The 15,509-nt window shown below is 35.2% G+C and overlaps 1 protein-coding gene across 1 annotated transcript in view; it reads right to left on the bottom strand.

Moving 5' to 3' along the window:
- Positions 1–566: 566 nt before the first annotated feature.
- Positions 567–15,509, bottom strand: part of EPHA10 (EPH receptor A10) — a 349,554-nt gene continuing 334,611 nt past the window's right edge. The window contains exons 16-17 of the mRNA XM_072419571.1: positions 9,847–10,011; positions 567–5,283 (exon numbers count right to left, since the gene is read on the bottom strand). Of these exons, the coding sequence (XP_072275672.1) occupies positions 5,169–5,283; positions 9,847–10,011 (280 nt within the window). The 3' untranslated portion in view covers positions 567–5,168. The remainder of the gene's footprint in view (positions 5,284–9,846; positions 10,012–15,509) is intronic.

Genomic DNA, 15,509 nt, shown 5'->3' with positions numbered 1-15,509 from the left:
AGCAGGAAGGTTTTTTTTTTTTGCAGAAGGGACAGAACCCTATATGTAATATATAGAAAAAACTTACCTGCCTGTTTACAATCTTTTGTATGACGTACAATGCTGTGGATGTGCAACTCTGTATATGATCCCAGTTTAGCTAGCTGGCCTTGCTGACAAGTAAGAGTGAACTCCTATGCCTATGAGCAGGGAGTTATGTCACTTCAGCTTTGCCAATCAAAATGGCTGAAGATTCTAAATTTAGGGAAGAATAGGGGGGAGATGCTGGCCAAAGACTGAGGAAAGGTAAGTTTAGTTAAAAAATTGTGAACTGGTTGGTAAGTGTATTTTTTAGCAGAAGGGACATTGCCTGTTCCTTCAGCAATATATAACCTGACTGCTTGCAATTTTTTATTATTTAAGTTTATTTTTGTATCAAGGAATACTTTGATTGACTAGAACATCTGTAATTCTATTTCAGACAGATTTGGATAATAAAATATTGTGCCATTTTATTGTAATGTTTGAGTTTAAAAGGGGTCGACTCCGAATGACCTAGAAATCAAAATGCAAAAGTAAACTATAATAGGTGCATGTAACAGGTATTTCACATAGGATATAAATATTTTAGGTAGGTTATCTATCATATTTACTTTATCATATAAAAATGATCTATGCAAAATGGAATTACATCAGCTGTAACTGATATTTTATTTCCAATCCAATCTTACCGAGTGAGGTGTACTCCGTTGTGAAACATGAGTAAAATTATATGTATGCAATGAGTTTCTCCATACTTATCATAAATTCAAATGTCAACAGGGTAGAAAAGGGGGTTCTTTTTATTAATTTGGTATGCAAATTTGAGAAGGAAATAAAGCACTTCAGCAAACATGCTTTTGTAAGGTTAGCATCTCTCCCTAAGGTAAAAGCTGATTACTTTTCCTGAATGCATATAAAGCAGGTTTAAACGGTGTCTTGAATGCCAATACTTCAAGCTCTTTTGTAATTTTATAGAAGCGTGGTAATGGGCACCTGTAGGCATATTAATAGATTTTTATGTTTGCTATTCTAGCTGTGTTTTTCTCTATTAGGACATAACTTTTTTACATAAAAAGTTTGATATTATATAGATTTATATAAAGTATAAAATACAATTTAAAAAAAATTTTTTAGGACAATATTAAAAGTCAAGATGGCTGCTTAGAAGAAAGATTCTTTGGATAAGTATTTACTACTACTTGAAAGAGAGCTAAAACAAATGATATCCTTCCTTCTCAAATTCCATTACCAGTAATTTTTTAATACATTCCAAAAAAAAATCTTGCACTTGTGCTGACATATACAGTATACCTGATGACTCTGCTAGGACCCCTAACTTTCCAAATGATTCTGACCAGTTAAGGCATGGAAGTAGTTGGATACTGTCAAGGTTACTCTGCCTCCAACAGCTTCTAATCATGAACTGTAGGGAACCATACCAGGATGTACAGCATGACTGTGGTTCTATGGCCAGGATTGTTGACATTTTTCCCATCCAGATCTGCTCAGATTTACAGTGATCCTTTACACGTTCCCTATTGGCCAAAATTGAATAAAATTAACAGGTCTTCTTACCCCTGTGGCTGCAGTAAGTGTATGGCAGCTGTGGTGGAACCACATAAAAATAAATATTAGGGGCAACATTTACCTTTAGTATTATAATGCTGTATTATTTATTACCTAGAAAACATTATCCTGTCTTATTGTGACTTATGTTAGCTTACTTCACATACTGTACTTTAAATATAATAAAATAAATAGATTAGATGATTTTGAGAAAAAAAAAGAGGTTTGGGGAAGCTGGTATGCAGAAACAGGGTACAACTTTTGTAAATTTTTCCATATTTTCCAATTTGATTGCTTTGCTAATATGTAGCTTGAAAGCATATGAAAATTTTAAATGACTACTCCAAATGTAAACAGAAGAGATGTATAGGCTGAAAAGTTCTTGTTAAATGTACCTTAGACAAAAAGAGGGCCCTAGTCACCTGTTGGCATGTACTTTTTCCTCAGATGTAAGTGTGAGGATATCTTCTATTGCCATGATGGATATTATTCTCTTGCTTTGTTTTATTAAGTAATACAGCCAATCTCCCTCCCTTCCAATAGAAATAAAGGCAAATCTATTAGTGGAAGTGTGGTACACTGGTATATAAAGCTACAACATTACAGCTACCTGGACAAATAAAACGTTTGCCACTGTCAAATTTAATCACTCAGTGCCAGTCATCTTAGTAGCAGCACATTGAGAATTTCTCAGCAGCAAGATATTCAATCGCCTGTAAAGCCTAGGCTTACCATTTAGTCATTAAAATACACTAATGTGATGAAACCTTTCTTCTACTGACACATATGTGATTTTCACTGCTTTTAAAAACATAACATTGGCATTCTGTCCTGTTGCTATCAATGGTGCTACTTCATTATCTCTGAGATCTGTTACTTGAAACGGATAATAAAGTTGCAACCACACCATGCAAACAGAAGATGAATGGTGGTTAATTATGGTCCTCATTATGATAACACACTGGCAAAATCAGTTTCAAAAGTTTCATCACTTTTTCTGATTCTAACAATTGCATTAGCACGACAAAAAGAAATATAATGTACTTTTAATGTTAAGTTTAATAACCCAAAACACTCTATCATTTGACTTTTTGCTGGCAGCATAAAAGGTGCTGTTAAATATAATTAAACCCTAAATGAGATTTTCTTGCTAGAAGCTTCGCTTCAGTAAAAACATTGTAAGGACAGGCTTCAATTACAACGCTGGTTTTCTAAAAAGGAAGTTTAGCAGGGAATAGAATTTGGATATCTATATGGTCTGGCAGATGCATATGAATGGTCTGCTAATGAACTTTCGCTGACTGAAGACTGAGGTGCTAACCATTGTTGGCTGAACATTTTGCTGAAAAATACATTACTACATGAACTAAAGAACCTGGTAGCATAATGCTATAATTGCAATTACAGACTATTAGCATCTGAGAATTATTGTTATCAATAGGAAGAAACCTTTATTCCAACAGCGGAAGTTAAAATGATCAGACATCTTTCTAGATAGTTCATCTACGTAATTTTGGAAACCCCATGTTAGGACCAGAAATATCCTACATCACTATGAATATTTGACTACTATATATTGATATTAGTTAGGTCAGTTACTTAAATACATTACCCATGTAAAGAGACAAACATAACAGTTCATCCAATCATCAACCTATATATCACTTTCTAAACTAAACATACTGTAAAATTTCTATCCTATTAAAGTAGAATTTTTTATCTCAAGCAACCATGGTCTTGAGATGCCTACCAAGGGTGTGTTGTGAGATCTGTGAATAAATATATACCAATCTTTATCTGATGTATACCTTTAAGATAACATATCTCTTTTAGATAAATTATAGTGGGTAGAGCCACCCTCATTTTTTTTTTAATTTCTAGGACTTCAGTGGTGAGAGCTACCTTATATTGTTTCTTAACCTTAAACATTTTGGGAGTTCTACATCACTTTTGGAATTCTCACCATGCTGTACTCTATAACAATAAAAATAAATTAAGAAAGGAAAGTAACATATGTTTTAATGCCTACACATATGTTTTAATGCCTTAAGTAATGTTATATTTTTACTGTTAACAGGGGGAGTATGTTAAAAACCCTTAGCACTAAGCGATCCTTCTGAATTTGGCCTTCTGGTTCATTTAGGTCTGATATTCCTGCCTTTAAATAACTTGAGCTATCTCTAAAGTGTTACGTTAACTTGATTGGTAAAGACTATGTTAGATTACTACTGGCTCACTTTTCTCTTAAGTAATATGAATCACTTTCATCTTTCACCACTGTTAGGTACTCTTCACTCATAATTACATTGCATCAAGTGAACAACAAATGGCAGTGAGAAGTGGTGGTCAGTCAACCGTTTCATTTTTCCAGAACATAAAACAGATAGTTTAAAAAATGAGATGCTCCAAATTAGATTGAGTTATTGGCAGGAACAGGAAAAGAGACCTTGACCCTAGATGACACAACCATTATTATTGATAGGTCGAAACAGAGAAATCCTTGTTGAAGCTGCTTTGGACAAATGTCTCCTGCAGGGCTATAAAGGTATGAAGAAACAAATTCTATTGTAGCTAAAAGCAAAGAGGCAAACTCTTTAGAAAAAAACTATGTTTAAATACATTAATATATATTAACTTAATATGATTTGGATGCCATTAAGCATACCCTGTCTATTATTCCATTAGGTTGGCACAATCTCATTTAAGAGGAGCAATATTTTCACTTACCAATGATTCGTTTATGTTTAATATTTAAAATCAAGTCTCTAAGAAAGACTTACAACTGCTTTGTTGTTGTTTTTTTTCTAGCCATTCACCATCTCACCTTCCCACTGCTAAAATCTGTCAGACAAACCTTTGCAAAGTAAGCGATTGCTCTCTTTGAACTTCAACTACAAGACAAATTGCACCACTTCAGCTTCATCGCATTTGCCCCACGAGAGAGAGATGCCATCATTTAATGCCGCAGAGTAAAAAGTGCTTAGTAAGGAGGAGAAAAGAAAAAGACTAGCACTTTCTGCACCAAACACATATCACTTGGACACTTGATTTGGTATAAAAAAAAGTCTTTTTTTTACATTCTGTAAAAATAAAAGCTATTTATGGGAGTCAGTACAACACAGTTGCTGTTAGAAAAATACTTAAGTACTTATAGTTAATGGAGTAGTTGGCACCACAATATTACAACAATATACCCCATGTAAAAAACGAGTGCACACTTTTCCAGCTCACCCTGTATGCCTATGCTTCATACAGACACAAGGCCCTGACAAAAGGCTACTAAAATACGTCCAGTTTTGCCATTTGTGGCTGTCTTTGGGAACACACATCCAGGTATTCCATCTTTCCATTGTAAGAAAATGTCCTTATGACATGGAACATAGTAGTATATCATCCATACTTGGCAACACAATTGCTTTCAGGGAGTAAGGAGAAATATTGGCTCCAATGTAATCCTAGGTACATTTTCCGCCTCAGTAGGTTTCCATCTTTTTCTGCTCTTGTTTCTTGGCCAGATTAGGGGGGCTGTACAGCTCGCCCTTTGGATTTCTGTGTCTTAATACTAGCTTAGTGCTCCTATATCACACTTGCACTCCCCGTCCATGCATTTGTATAACTTGAGCACGTAAGGTCTGAATGCCACTAAGTATGGTCTTCTGGTGGTCCAAAGAACTGATTCCTAGGCTCATTACATCCCTGAAAAAGAGAAGACAAGTAATATTGAGATTGCCATGATGGTTATCCAAATTAAGTATTAGTCAAGGTAAAACTTATATTTCCATTTGGGACAGATACTACTAATTAAAAAAAGTTTCTTCTTGTTTCTGGGGGGTCCCTATACTTAGGACTGCCATTCCAAAGCAACCATAAAAAGAAAGTCCATTTTATTTGTGCTGGTCCATTAACATGTATTTTGCTGTGTTTCCCTGCATGCTTATTGAATGTGCTTACCTTAAAAAATACATCAAATATACCTGTAATAAAGCCCAAATTCCAGAAGTCACTATCTTTAGGAACTAAAAACATAAATGCAGGTCCTAAAGCAACGTTCACCCTCTGGTGTTGTTCCCATCACAGAAGGAAAAAGAGAAAGAAATGGAGGGGGGGGGGGGGGGGGTTAATAAAAACACATATACAAAGTCATGTCCTAATTCTTTTTTTAACACTCTGCACTGCAGCACCAATTTATGAATGGGCCAACTTGATTTGTATGGCAATTCCATTTGCGTTGCAGATTCTTTGTGGCAGCATACAGAGTTATATGACTGCAGCCTGACAATAATGCTATGAGCAGCACAGGCAGAAGACATGTTGCAGTATTTTATAATCTATATATAATCTTATCAGTTATCTATAGAATATTAAGTTGTACTATTACAGTTTATGTGGATTAGAGGTTTCAAACATGCATTTTAATATCTAGAGATCACACTCAGCAAGAAACAAAGGATATGTACACTGATTTAAAAAAATATGCATATGAACATTTTTTATTTTAATAGACAGCTGACAGATGGAGTTCCCAGCTTCTTTTCACATGCTTTCCAGGCTTTTATTAGCTCCCCAGTTACTTACTAACATACTAAACCCTTACTAAACCAGTTTTTACAGTCTTGTAATGTGTTTGACTTCAAATATCTTCTAGTCTATCAAATTGAATTTAGCATTGTTTTCTTTTTAGGACAAAAGGAGCTTTCTTTTGGTACCCAATAGCAATACTGCAGTTGGATTTTTCTGTTTTCAAAAGAAAATAGGTTAAAAAATGAAAGCATAAATGTAAATTTACATTTAAAATGTAAATTTATACATACACACACACATAATATTTATTTTCTAAAATTAAAGTGACTACAGAAAAAAATAGCTGCAGTTGCAATTTTTTATGTCACATAGTTGTGATAATGTTTGTCAAATTTATATTTTTAAAAGACAAATTTGTTGATTTATGTACAGGAAGCAGAGCAAAGGCCATGGGTGCAAGCGAATAAGGAAGGGTGGCACACTTATAAGTATTTCTCAACATATATACTATATGAAAATACAAGATGCTTTTAGTGTACAATGTACAATGCTTTGATGAAATGCAGTCCATCTTTTTTTCAAATTTATATTTTCAGAAAAAAAATCCACTCAAATGACGTTAAGGTTGTATTTAGTAATTAAATACCAAGGGCCTGATTTAATAAAGCTCTCAGACTGGAAAGGATACACTTTTGTCAGTGAACTTGGGTGATCCAAAAAAACTGGAAAAGATCTGGTCCAGGATTGAAAACATTTGAAAACATCAAATAGCAAATGAATTTGAAGAAATACATTGCAGGTTTTCTCGATCACCTAGGTTTACTGATGAAAGTGTATTCTCTCCAGCCTTGGAGAGCTTTAATAAATCAGACCCCATATGTTAATATTTTGTGATGTGATTAAAGTTGTTTAATGATTCAGAGCAGGGATAAACCTGCTAGTTAGTTTGAATAAATTATTTTCTGCTGGCATATTAGCCTTCATACCATGAGAGTTACTTTATCCTGGGGTATTAGCTCAACATATCTTATTTCTACTGGCCCATGTTCATGTTCATATTTTCTTAACTTGTGAAACAAGATATTCATATCTAAATTCTCTGTCCACGTTCCTTGAAAACATTGTTTCTGGGTGTGGGAGACCACTGATCCAATGCAGCAGATGCACTCATGATCTCCATGCACTGACATCATTCCTTCTGCATTTTTATTTGTCTTCTTACAGGCTCCACTGCCGGACAACCAACGAGAGATGTCCCTGTCACGCAAGTCCATGTCAAGCGAGTGACAGGGACACCTGAAGAAGAACCCTGAGAAATTAATCAGGACCAGATGGCAGCACAGCTGTGGCTTTAGGTTAGTACAATAAAAGAGATTTAAACAAAGTGGATGGGAGGGAGCGATTTTCCTTTAAAATCTATTTATTTTTAAAATTTAATTTCAAACTAATTTTAATTTAGGTTTTTTGGTTGTTGTTACATTATACATCTTTTCATTGCTTTAAAGGACCTATAGCAACCTCCATCCTATGTTCATACTGCTGTGGTTTTTTGGAGTTTAGGCTGATTTCTACGGTAGCAATGAAAGGAGTAGCAGTCAGAGCAAGAGATCTTCAATGAGCAAGATGATTTTCGATGAGCACATTTAACCTGACAAAGCTAACAGTTGTTTATTTTACACACTCCTTACTTCTTATTTTAGACATTGGTGCCAATTTCAAAATTCTCTTGGTTTACAATACTGTAAATCATCTTTTAAATAGTTTTGCAGTAAATCATTTTAAACAAAGAGAGTAGAGTTGACGCATGGGCATTCAAAGATGTTTTAGGTTGTGTATGTAAACTAGGAATGAACCAAGAGTAATAGACAGGCAACAAATCGATTTTTCTGTGAGGTGATTTGGAAAATTGTGAATTTTTTATCTGCTCGAATATATTTATTGTTAGCTTGTCCAATCCTAAGAGAGTCATACAATTGATGCATGATTCTCATCAGCGCAGACAAACTGCATATCAATATTCAAACAAATCTAAAATTGGCAGATGGCTGATCTTCCATATTTAATTATTTAAACTACAGCACAAACATCTCTGAAATTGGTAAAAAAAATTACAAAGTTGTGGGCTTATGATATAGGGGATATATAGTGGCCATGGTCCTGTGCAAACTGTAATAGGCCACAATGACTTGTTACATTTCAAGTGGTTTTGAACCTAAATGTTAAAAAAAACTTCTGAGCACACTTACCTTGATCTAGATATGCTTCAATTTGTTTGATTGCTCCAAGAGACTATCGTGTTGGGGTTGGCTATGCTAACTGGTGGGGCCTCTGTTGAGCCTTTTCATAGAAATCCATTAAAATGTGTGCATGCCCCCCCCCCACCCCTTCATAGACTACAGATAGACCTGTTGATGTGGTAGGTGAGACCAACAGGAGGTTCGAAAAAAATCAGCATGTATGTGCAGTACAGGGCCAGCACAAAGTATCCCTAACATCAGTACGCACACATGGACAACACAAAGCCAGCAGAAAATATCTGAAGTGGTAAAATGTGTGTGCTCATGGGGCATGTAGTTCCAAAGTTTAAATGCTTGTGTGTGGGGTGGCCAAAGTTTACGGAAACACTGAAATGGGAGACATTTCTGCATGATAAATTACATTTTTCACATTTGGTTTTCAAAAAATGCATTTTTAAGATAATATATGCAGAGATAATGAATGTTGATGAGGGTTGAATACTACTTTCAGTTTACTGTAGTAGAATCAGTACATTTATACAGATTTTTTAAGAATTATACTTATTGGTTACATTATCTAAACCAGTGGTCGCCAATCTTTTGGACCTCATGGACCACTAAATTTTTCATTTTAAATCACGCGCATGCATGCATGCAAGAAACTTCCCCCAGATTGACGTGATGATGCCAGAACCCACCAACTCTCTCATCGCAGGCTCAGACCTGCTTGCTAAACATCCTGGGGGGACAGCAGCGCAGGGCTGTGACTATGAGGAACATGATCAGCGGGGTCAGGAGAAGGACCCCACTGGGGGGCGCAGCACCAAGTATCTTCTTTGCGGGCCATCAGTTGGGGACCGCTGATCTACACTATACTACAATTACAGAAACTTGCTCAATCTTAATACATTGTTTTTATTAATAAATTATTATTTTTTTTTATAGTATGTATATATATATATATATATATATATATATATATATAGTATTTTTATAATAAGACAGTCATTTACTAATAGGTATTCCTTCCTTCCCTCCAAATTTGACCATATATATATATATATATAGTATTTTTATAATAAGACAGTCATTTACTAATAGGTATTCCTTCCTTCCCTCCAAATTTGACCTATACTGTAGCCATTTTTGATTAAATGTAATCCTATATCCTAGTTAGTAACTCAAATAATTAAAGTCAAAGGGCAACATAACAGCTAGGCAGCATCCTCAGAACTGGCAGTATCTGTTTACTAAAGTGCAAAAGATTTTTGGAAATTAGAAGAAATGACAGTGTTCTCTGGAAAACAAGCAATATGTGTTGATGTATCAAATCATCCATTTAGGGTGAATCTTTTCTATTTAAATGGTACTAGATAAGTCATTTACAAAATTAGTACAATAATATTTGCATTCTAGAATGTAAATGTCTCATGTTAGCATTCTACATTACCCCATCACATCTCACAATGAATAACATAGCTGATGTCCAAAATAAACTTACTGAACTGTCATCCTGGCCACAGACTCCAAGTAGCAATATCCAGCTGCTGTAAAATTATCTTTGTATCTCTCCATTTCAATGGCCTGCAGCCATTCCCCTACAGAGCTAAATGAGGGAAATGTTGTAAACGTCCGTTCAATTAATGGAATGGAAGTGCTGTGTGATCTGGAAAATATGGGAACATTTACATTTTTAAATAAAAAGACAATTTTTAACACTTTGCAACTTTTTCAAAATCAGTCACATACAGACACAAGAAACAGTTTGCCTGTTAGTTTTTTTGTTAGCAGTAGGAATTAGAATATAAATCATCTGATCCACCAACAGCCCAACAAATTGATACAGAATTTGAAACAATAATTACCTTTTCCTAAAATAATTTTAGCCTTTTAATATTTTTGCATGTTTTGAATGAACAATAGGCAATAATAGCCAAAGATATCATGAGAATTGGAGTATGGGAAACCCACAGAACTCCCTGTAAGATTCATCACAATTTTCTGGGAAGGATCAGAGAAAAACATAGAAGAGGTCTTGCTATTCAAATAAAGTTATTGTTGTAAATAATAATTATTACCCATGTGTTTTTGTAACTTTGTGCTGGCTTTAAATATTCAGTATGTTCTGCATATTTCTAAATCTTGCCTGATGCCACAAGGGTTTATTTAAGGAAAGTTCATATAGAAACAGTATTGTCTTTACAGTTCTCCCAAGGCCAGATGGAAGCTTTCTGAAAAGGACATGGCAGACATTTCTAAACTCTGTAAAAGCAAGATGTAACAAAGAAACTAATAGATTTTACTTTAAAAGATGAGTTTTGCTTCCCTGTTTTGGAATATTAACTTATATAAACTAAAGAGGAGAATTGTGCAAGACAGAGAGATTGTAAGGCCCTGGTTAGCACCACTGCACACCAGATGCCAGTCCCCGAATCTTATGCTGCACTCTTCACCTTTAGCAAGCCCACATCCAGCCTCAGGAGACTGGTTGCGTCTCTCAGCACACGGTTGCCCCCAGGACTTAATGTGCAAGGAATGGCGTCTGGGGAATGCCTGACAAAAGACCAAAGGCCTACAGATAAGCGGTACAAGTACAAGTCAAATCCAGAGTATAAAAACAATGTCATTCACAGGTGATCAGTTCACCAGACAAGGTACAGAGGGAGTAGGCACAAGTAGAGTCGGGGTCACTGGCAGAGGTCGGTCAAGGCTGCGTATAAATGATGGGTCAGGAATAGGCAAAGGTCAGAAACAGTAAATCACACAAGAAACTTTTCAGCACAGAATAGCCCAGCTAAACACTACATTTGGCACAGATCAGTGGGAGCAGAGAGGCTATAATGCCCCAGCAGCCAATGGCAGCACCAGACTGAAACCATGAACTACTCTGGAACTACTCTGCTCATTAGTCTCGGCACAATACTTTTCAGCTGTACAGTATCAGAGCAGAGGATGCCAAGAGACAATTCACATCCAAAGGGAACCCAGGGATGCCACAGGCTGCAGAGCCGAGGACTGACAGCTATCTGCCTGATCTTCCTTGCTGCTGCAAGCGACGCCACTGAAAAGATAAAGCAGTGCATGTTGTCTTGCGGCCAGATAACAGACAGAGACAATTTTTATGCACTACTTTTTATTTAAAAAATAATGCACAGAAAAAGAAAGTGTTGGGAGGTAATTTTTTTAATTGTGTAAAGATGTATGGATATCAGTGAACCCCTTTACAAGTCTATCAAGGTAGGGTTAGCATTAGACCTGACTCCACTATGAACAATCAAATTGCATATAACCTCTCTCAATTCCCACAATACATTTTGGTGCATATCAGTACTGGTTTATAATTGTAGTATTTTTTGTTCCCCTTCATATAGATGTTTGCCAAGCTGATGGATATATACAATAAGAGTCTTGGACATTTACTGTCTTTTTGAAGTTTTGGAAATAATATACCAATCTTTTTGTCTGAAATGAGGCATTAAGGAACAAAGAAAGAAACCTGCTTACTTTGAAGGGTTGTATTGTTTTTCTAACTTATTTACTCCTTGGCTATTATAACATTTATCAGGTTAGGGCACTTAACTTTGTTTGCTGTGTTACATGCTATACCTTTTGTCATTGTTGTGTGTTGTTGCTTAACCACCTTGCCGTTAAGCCCGACCTTCATTCGGGCACAAAAAAATTGCAAGGATGGTTAACCCCGAGATTTTTCCGGACATATTTCTGTAAGTTACAGGTCTACAATTTAAAAAAAAAAATTTCATGAAAAACAGTGGATCACTTTTGGTACAGAAATCTAGACCTCAGTGTAACGCTCAGGAGGTTAAAGCATCCCATTATTTATTTACATTTCTAAAAGGCCATTTTGTTATTGGTCTTGTATGTGTTTCACGTTAGGATTATAGACTTTGAAGCACATGGCACACATGTATACCCACGGCATATGACTGACATGCCAATTGCCAAGCTTCTGGTGGCCAGAGTAACATGGTTGTAATCTAATCATCTATTCTGAAATAGGTTTTGACATCATTTGGGAGTCTAGAAATTTGTCAGGCTTGATTTTTAGATGTAAATAGGAATGAAGTCATTTTATAACTTATGGTATGGCTCTAAGAAAGCTAGGATGTCAGTTACCACAATAATACAGAGGGGGTAGGCACAGAACAAACAATTTTCTGTCTGACCATACAGTAAATGGTATATTAACGTCCCTGCTGTTGTACAAAAAGTGGGCTGAAAAGATAATTTAATAGTTTTAGCATTTTCAGCAGGTCTATAACATTTTCATATATATTTTATTAGATTGGAGTTCTGCATTAATGACCTAAATTGTTATTGAATTAGTCTAGATAAGAATATATTTGTCTTTGTGATGCCTTTAGTTGAAAACCTCAAAGTGAATTTCATTTCCTCATTACACATCTGTCATGTATCTTTGTGAATTTACCCAAATGATATAAGGCAAATGAATAAATCCTTTTCTAGAATAAAGCCATTTCATATCACTGATCTCAACTTTTAATCCAATTATTTGATGCATCAGCTGTCCATCTCCTTTATAAATTTCACATTCTGCTTTTTATCCATTGTGATACAATTAAGCCAGAACCTGTTTTCATTTCCTCTTTTACTCAATGCCTGAAAAAATCCATTCTAATAGCCAATTCTGATGAAAATTATAAAGCTGTAATTATATTAGAAATTGCTATTATACTCTTCCATATAGGGAGCATTTAAATATAATTATACAGCAGTATAAAGAACACAGAACCATTGTGCTGCAATCTATACAAACCAAACCGATTGCACAGCATGAAAAAAAAAATTTGAAAGTGCCAACAGAGAATGCAGGTATTGTAAAGATTTCATAGTAATCAAAGAGTGTAGCATTTTGTAACTGTAGAACAGGGTAAAAATGACATGTTTTAAAGCTGAAGATAGTATCCCTTTCAAAAGGAAGGAAAAATGTATTTTGGTAGACTTTGGAACACAATGATCCTAAAAAGAAAAACAGGGTCTATCAGAAATGTGCTACCCATTGTAGGGCCATAGAACAGTATGTATGTTATAAATCCAACCCCAGTACAAGTGACTTGTACCACACATCCCAGATAAATGTGTGCTTGAGACAGATTGCTACAACCCTAAATGGTAAAATCATGCACAATTTGTCTTAATATGAGCACATATATCAATTTTTGTGTGATCCTGGTCATCATGTCAGCCCCATGGACCTTGTAAGAAATATAAAAAAATATAACTGCCACTCAAGGTAATTTGAACTAGAGCATACATTAAAGATGGTAGGAGACTGTTCTTAAAAGGTAATTTCAACCAAAGCTGTAATTTAAGTGCCAGCAGGAAAAATTAGTCATCCCTTTCTATATACCTTTTTAGTTTATGGAACTGCAATAATTAAAATCACATATAATGTACAACATGGTAAAGTAATATTCAATACTTTTAATTCCAAAGCTTTGATTAAATATCCATGGTGTGTTTTTATAATTACTAGAGTACATATATATAGGCATGCAGTGGTTGTAGATGCTGCAGGAAATAGGCAGCACTGAGAAAATAGCACTTTTTCCTATACAAAGTGCATTATCAAACTAAATGTCATTCAATTACTGTATGGTTTACATTTATTTTAAGAACTTCACCATGTAAATGATTTTAGTCTTTAGAAATGTATATACTAATCTATACTAAATATAATACTAATTTTAATTTTTAAGACTAAACGTTCATATTTGTGTCTAGATGCTCATTTTCAATTCAGAATGTGTATATCAATACATATTAACAACTAGATAAATTTGGAATATAAATTATTAGGTTTTTGCTTCAATAGAATTTAAATGTCAGTGGGTTACAGCAAAACATATTATCAGAGCCTTTTCTCTATAGCCTACATCTGAGTATGAAGCTTTAGGAGAAAGGTAGAGCTGCTAGACCATCATTGCTCGCTAGCCCTGTATAATTCTCAAGGATTACTCGGGCTACTGATTTAGCTATCATGAGACAAAAATGTGGGCTGTCATTGCTAATCTCCCTATGAAAATGTGAGAAGCTTGGCTTTCTCTGGTTCTAATACTTTCTAAATCATTGACTTGCAACAAATTAAGCTAAAATTCTTAGCCAGTGACAGTGAATATATAGAAGCCAATGTTACCATATGGCAGCCAGACAACATAAGCAGGTCAACAATAGCAGGCCCAAGATTTCAGATTTTTAATATGGCTGGTATCCTTTCTGCTTCCTCTGAAGACATTCTTTATTAGTCTACTCAAAAGTGCATTAATATGCTGTAATCATATCAATAAAGTAAAATATTCTTATAATGCATGCTATCTTTGTGTTGTGATAGTCAAGTAAAAATAACCTGTCAGTTTTTTTGTTGTCTCCTGTCTCTTGAAAGTTTTCTCCTATCTTCTGCCCTTGAGTCAAATTAAAAAATAAGAGGAAATGTCTCCAAAGTGAGCAAAATCTTCTCATAAGATGTTTTCCCCTCGACCCATTCCTGGTTTCAGCTGAAAAATTCCTATAATTTTCAATCCTCATAATAATGGTCAACAGTACAAACTGAAAAAGTGAATCTCTAAACAATGGAAACATATTGAAAGTCTAACACCCCTCTACGCTATTTGTCATGTATATAAAGTGGATCTAAATCCTTGTGGATGTGGGTGAGCTCTACATTAAATATATATATATTTAAATTTATAAAATATAAATATATTTATATATAAATTTTTTATATTTATATACACACAGTGATGCTTCGGCTAACAAAGATTTTGTCCGCTGTTTTTTTGGCCTCGGCTAACGAAGATAGTGGAACGAATGCATAGTGGATGCACGATAACAAACTGCAGCTGCATCCCCTTGAATTGCCATCATCCCTGCCAACCCTAAGAAGGACCTCCAGGTCCACAGTAATGCTCTTTGGCCACAGGACAACTACTGATAATAATGATGTCTGTGCAGGATTTACATTGTCCCTGGTGTAGGGTATAGAGAGGCCTGTAGCCATAAGAATTAGGCGCAGGGTCACATGACCAGGTGCGAGGCCTAGCCCAGAGCTTTTAAGGGGTTAAGAAAAAGGTAGTGTTGCTAGAGGGGGCTGGGCTAGTATACAACGTGGGGTAGGAGGAGATTAGG

This window comes from Pyxicephalus adspersus, chromosome 1 (assembly GCF_032062135.1).
Source record: "Pyxicephalus adspersus chromosome 1, UCB_Pads_2.0, whole genome shotgun sequence".
NCBI classification, from domain to species: domain Eukaryota; kingdom Metazoa; phylum Chordata; class Amphibia; order Anura; family Pyxicephalidae; genus Pyxicephalus; species Pyxicephalus adspersus.
This window is presented reverse-complemented; position numbering and strand designations above follow the sequence as displayed.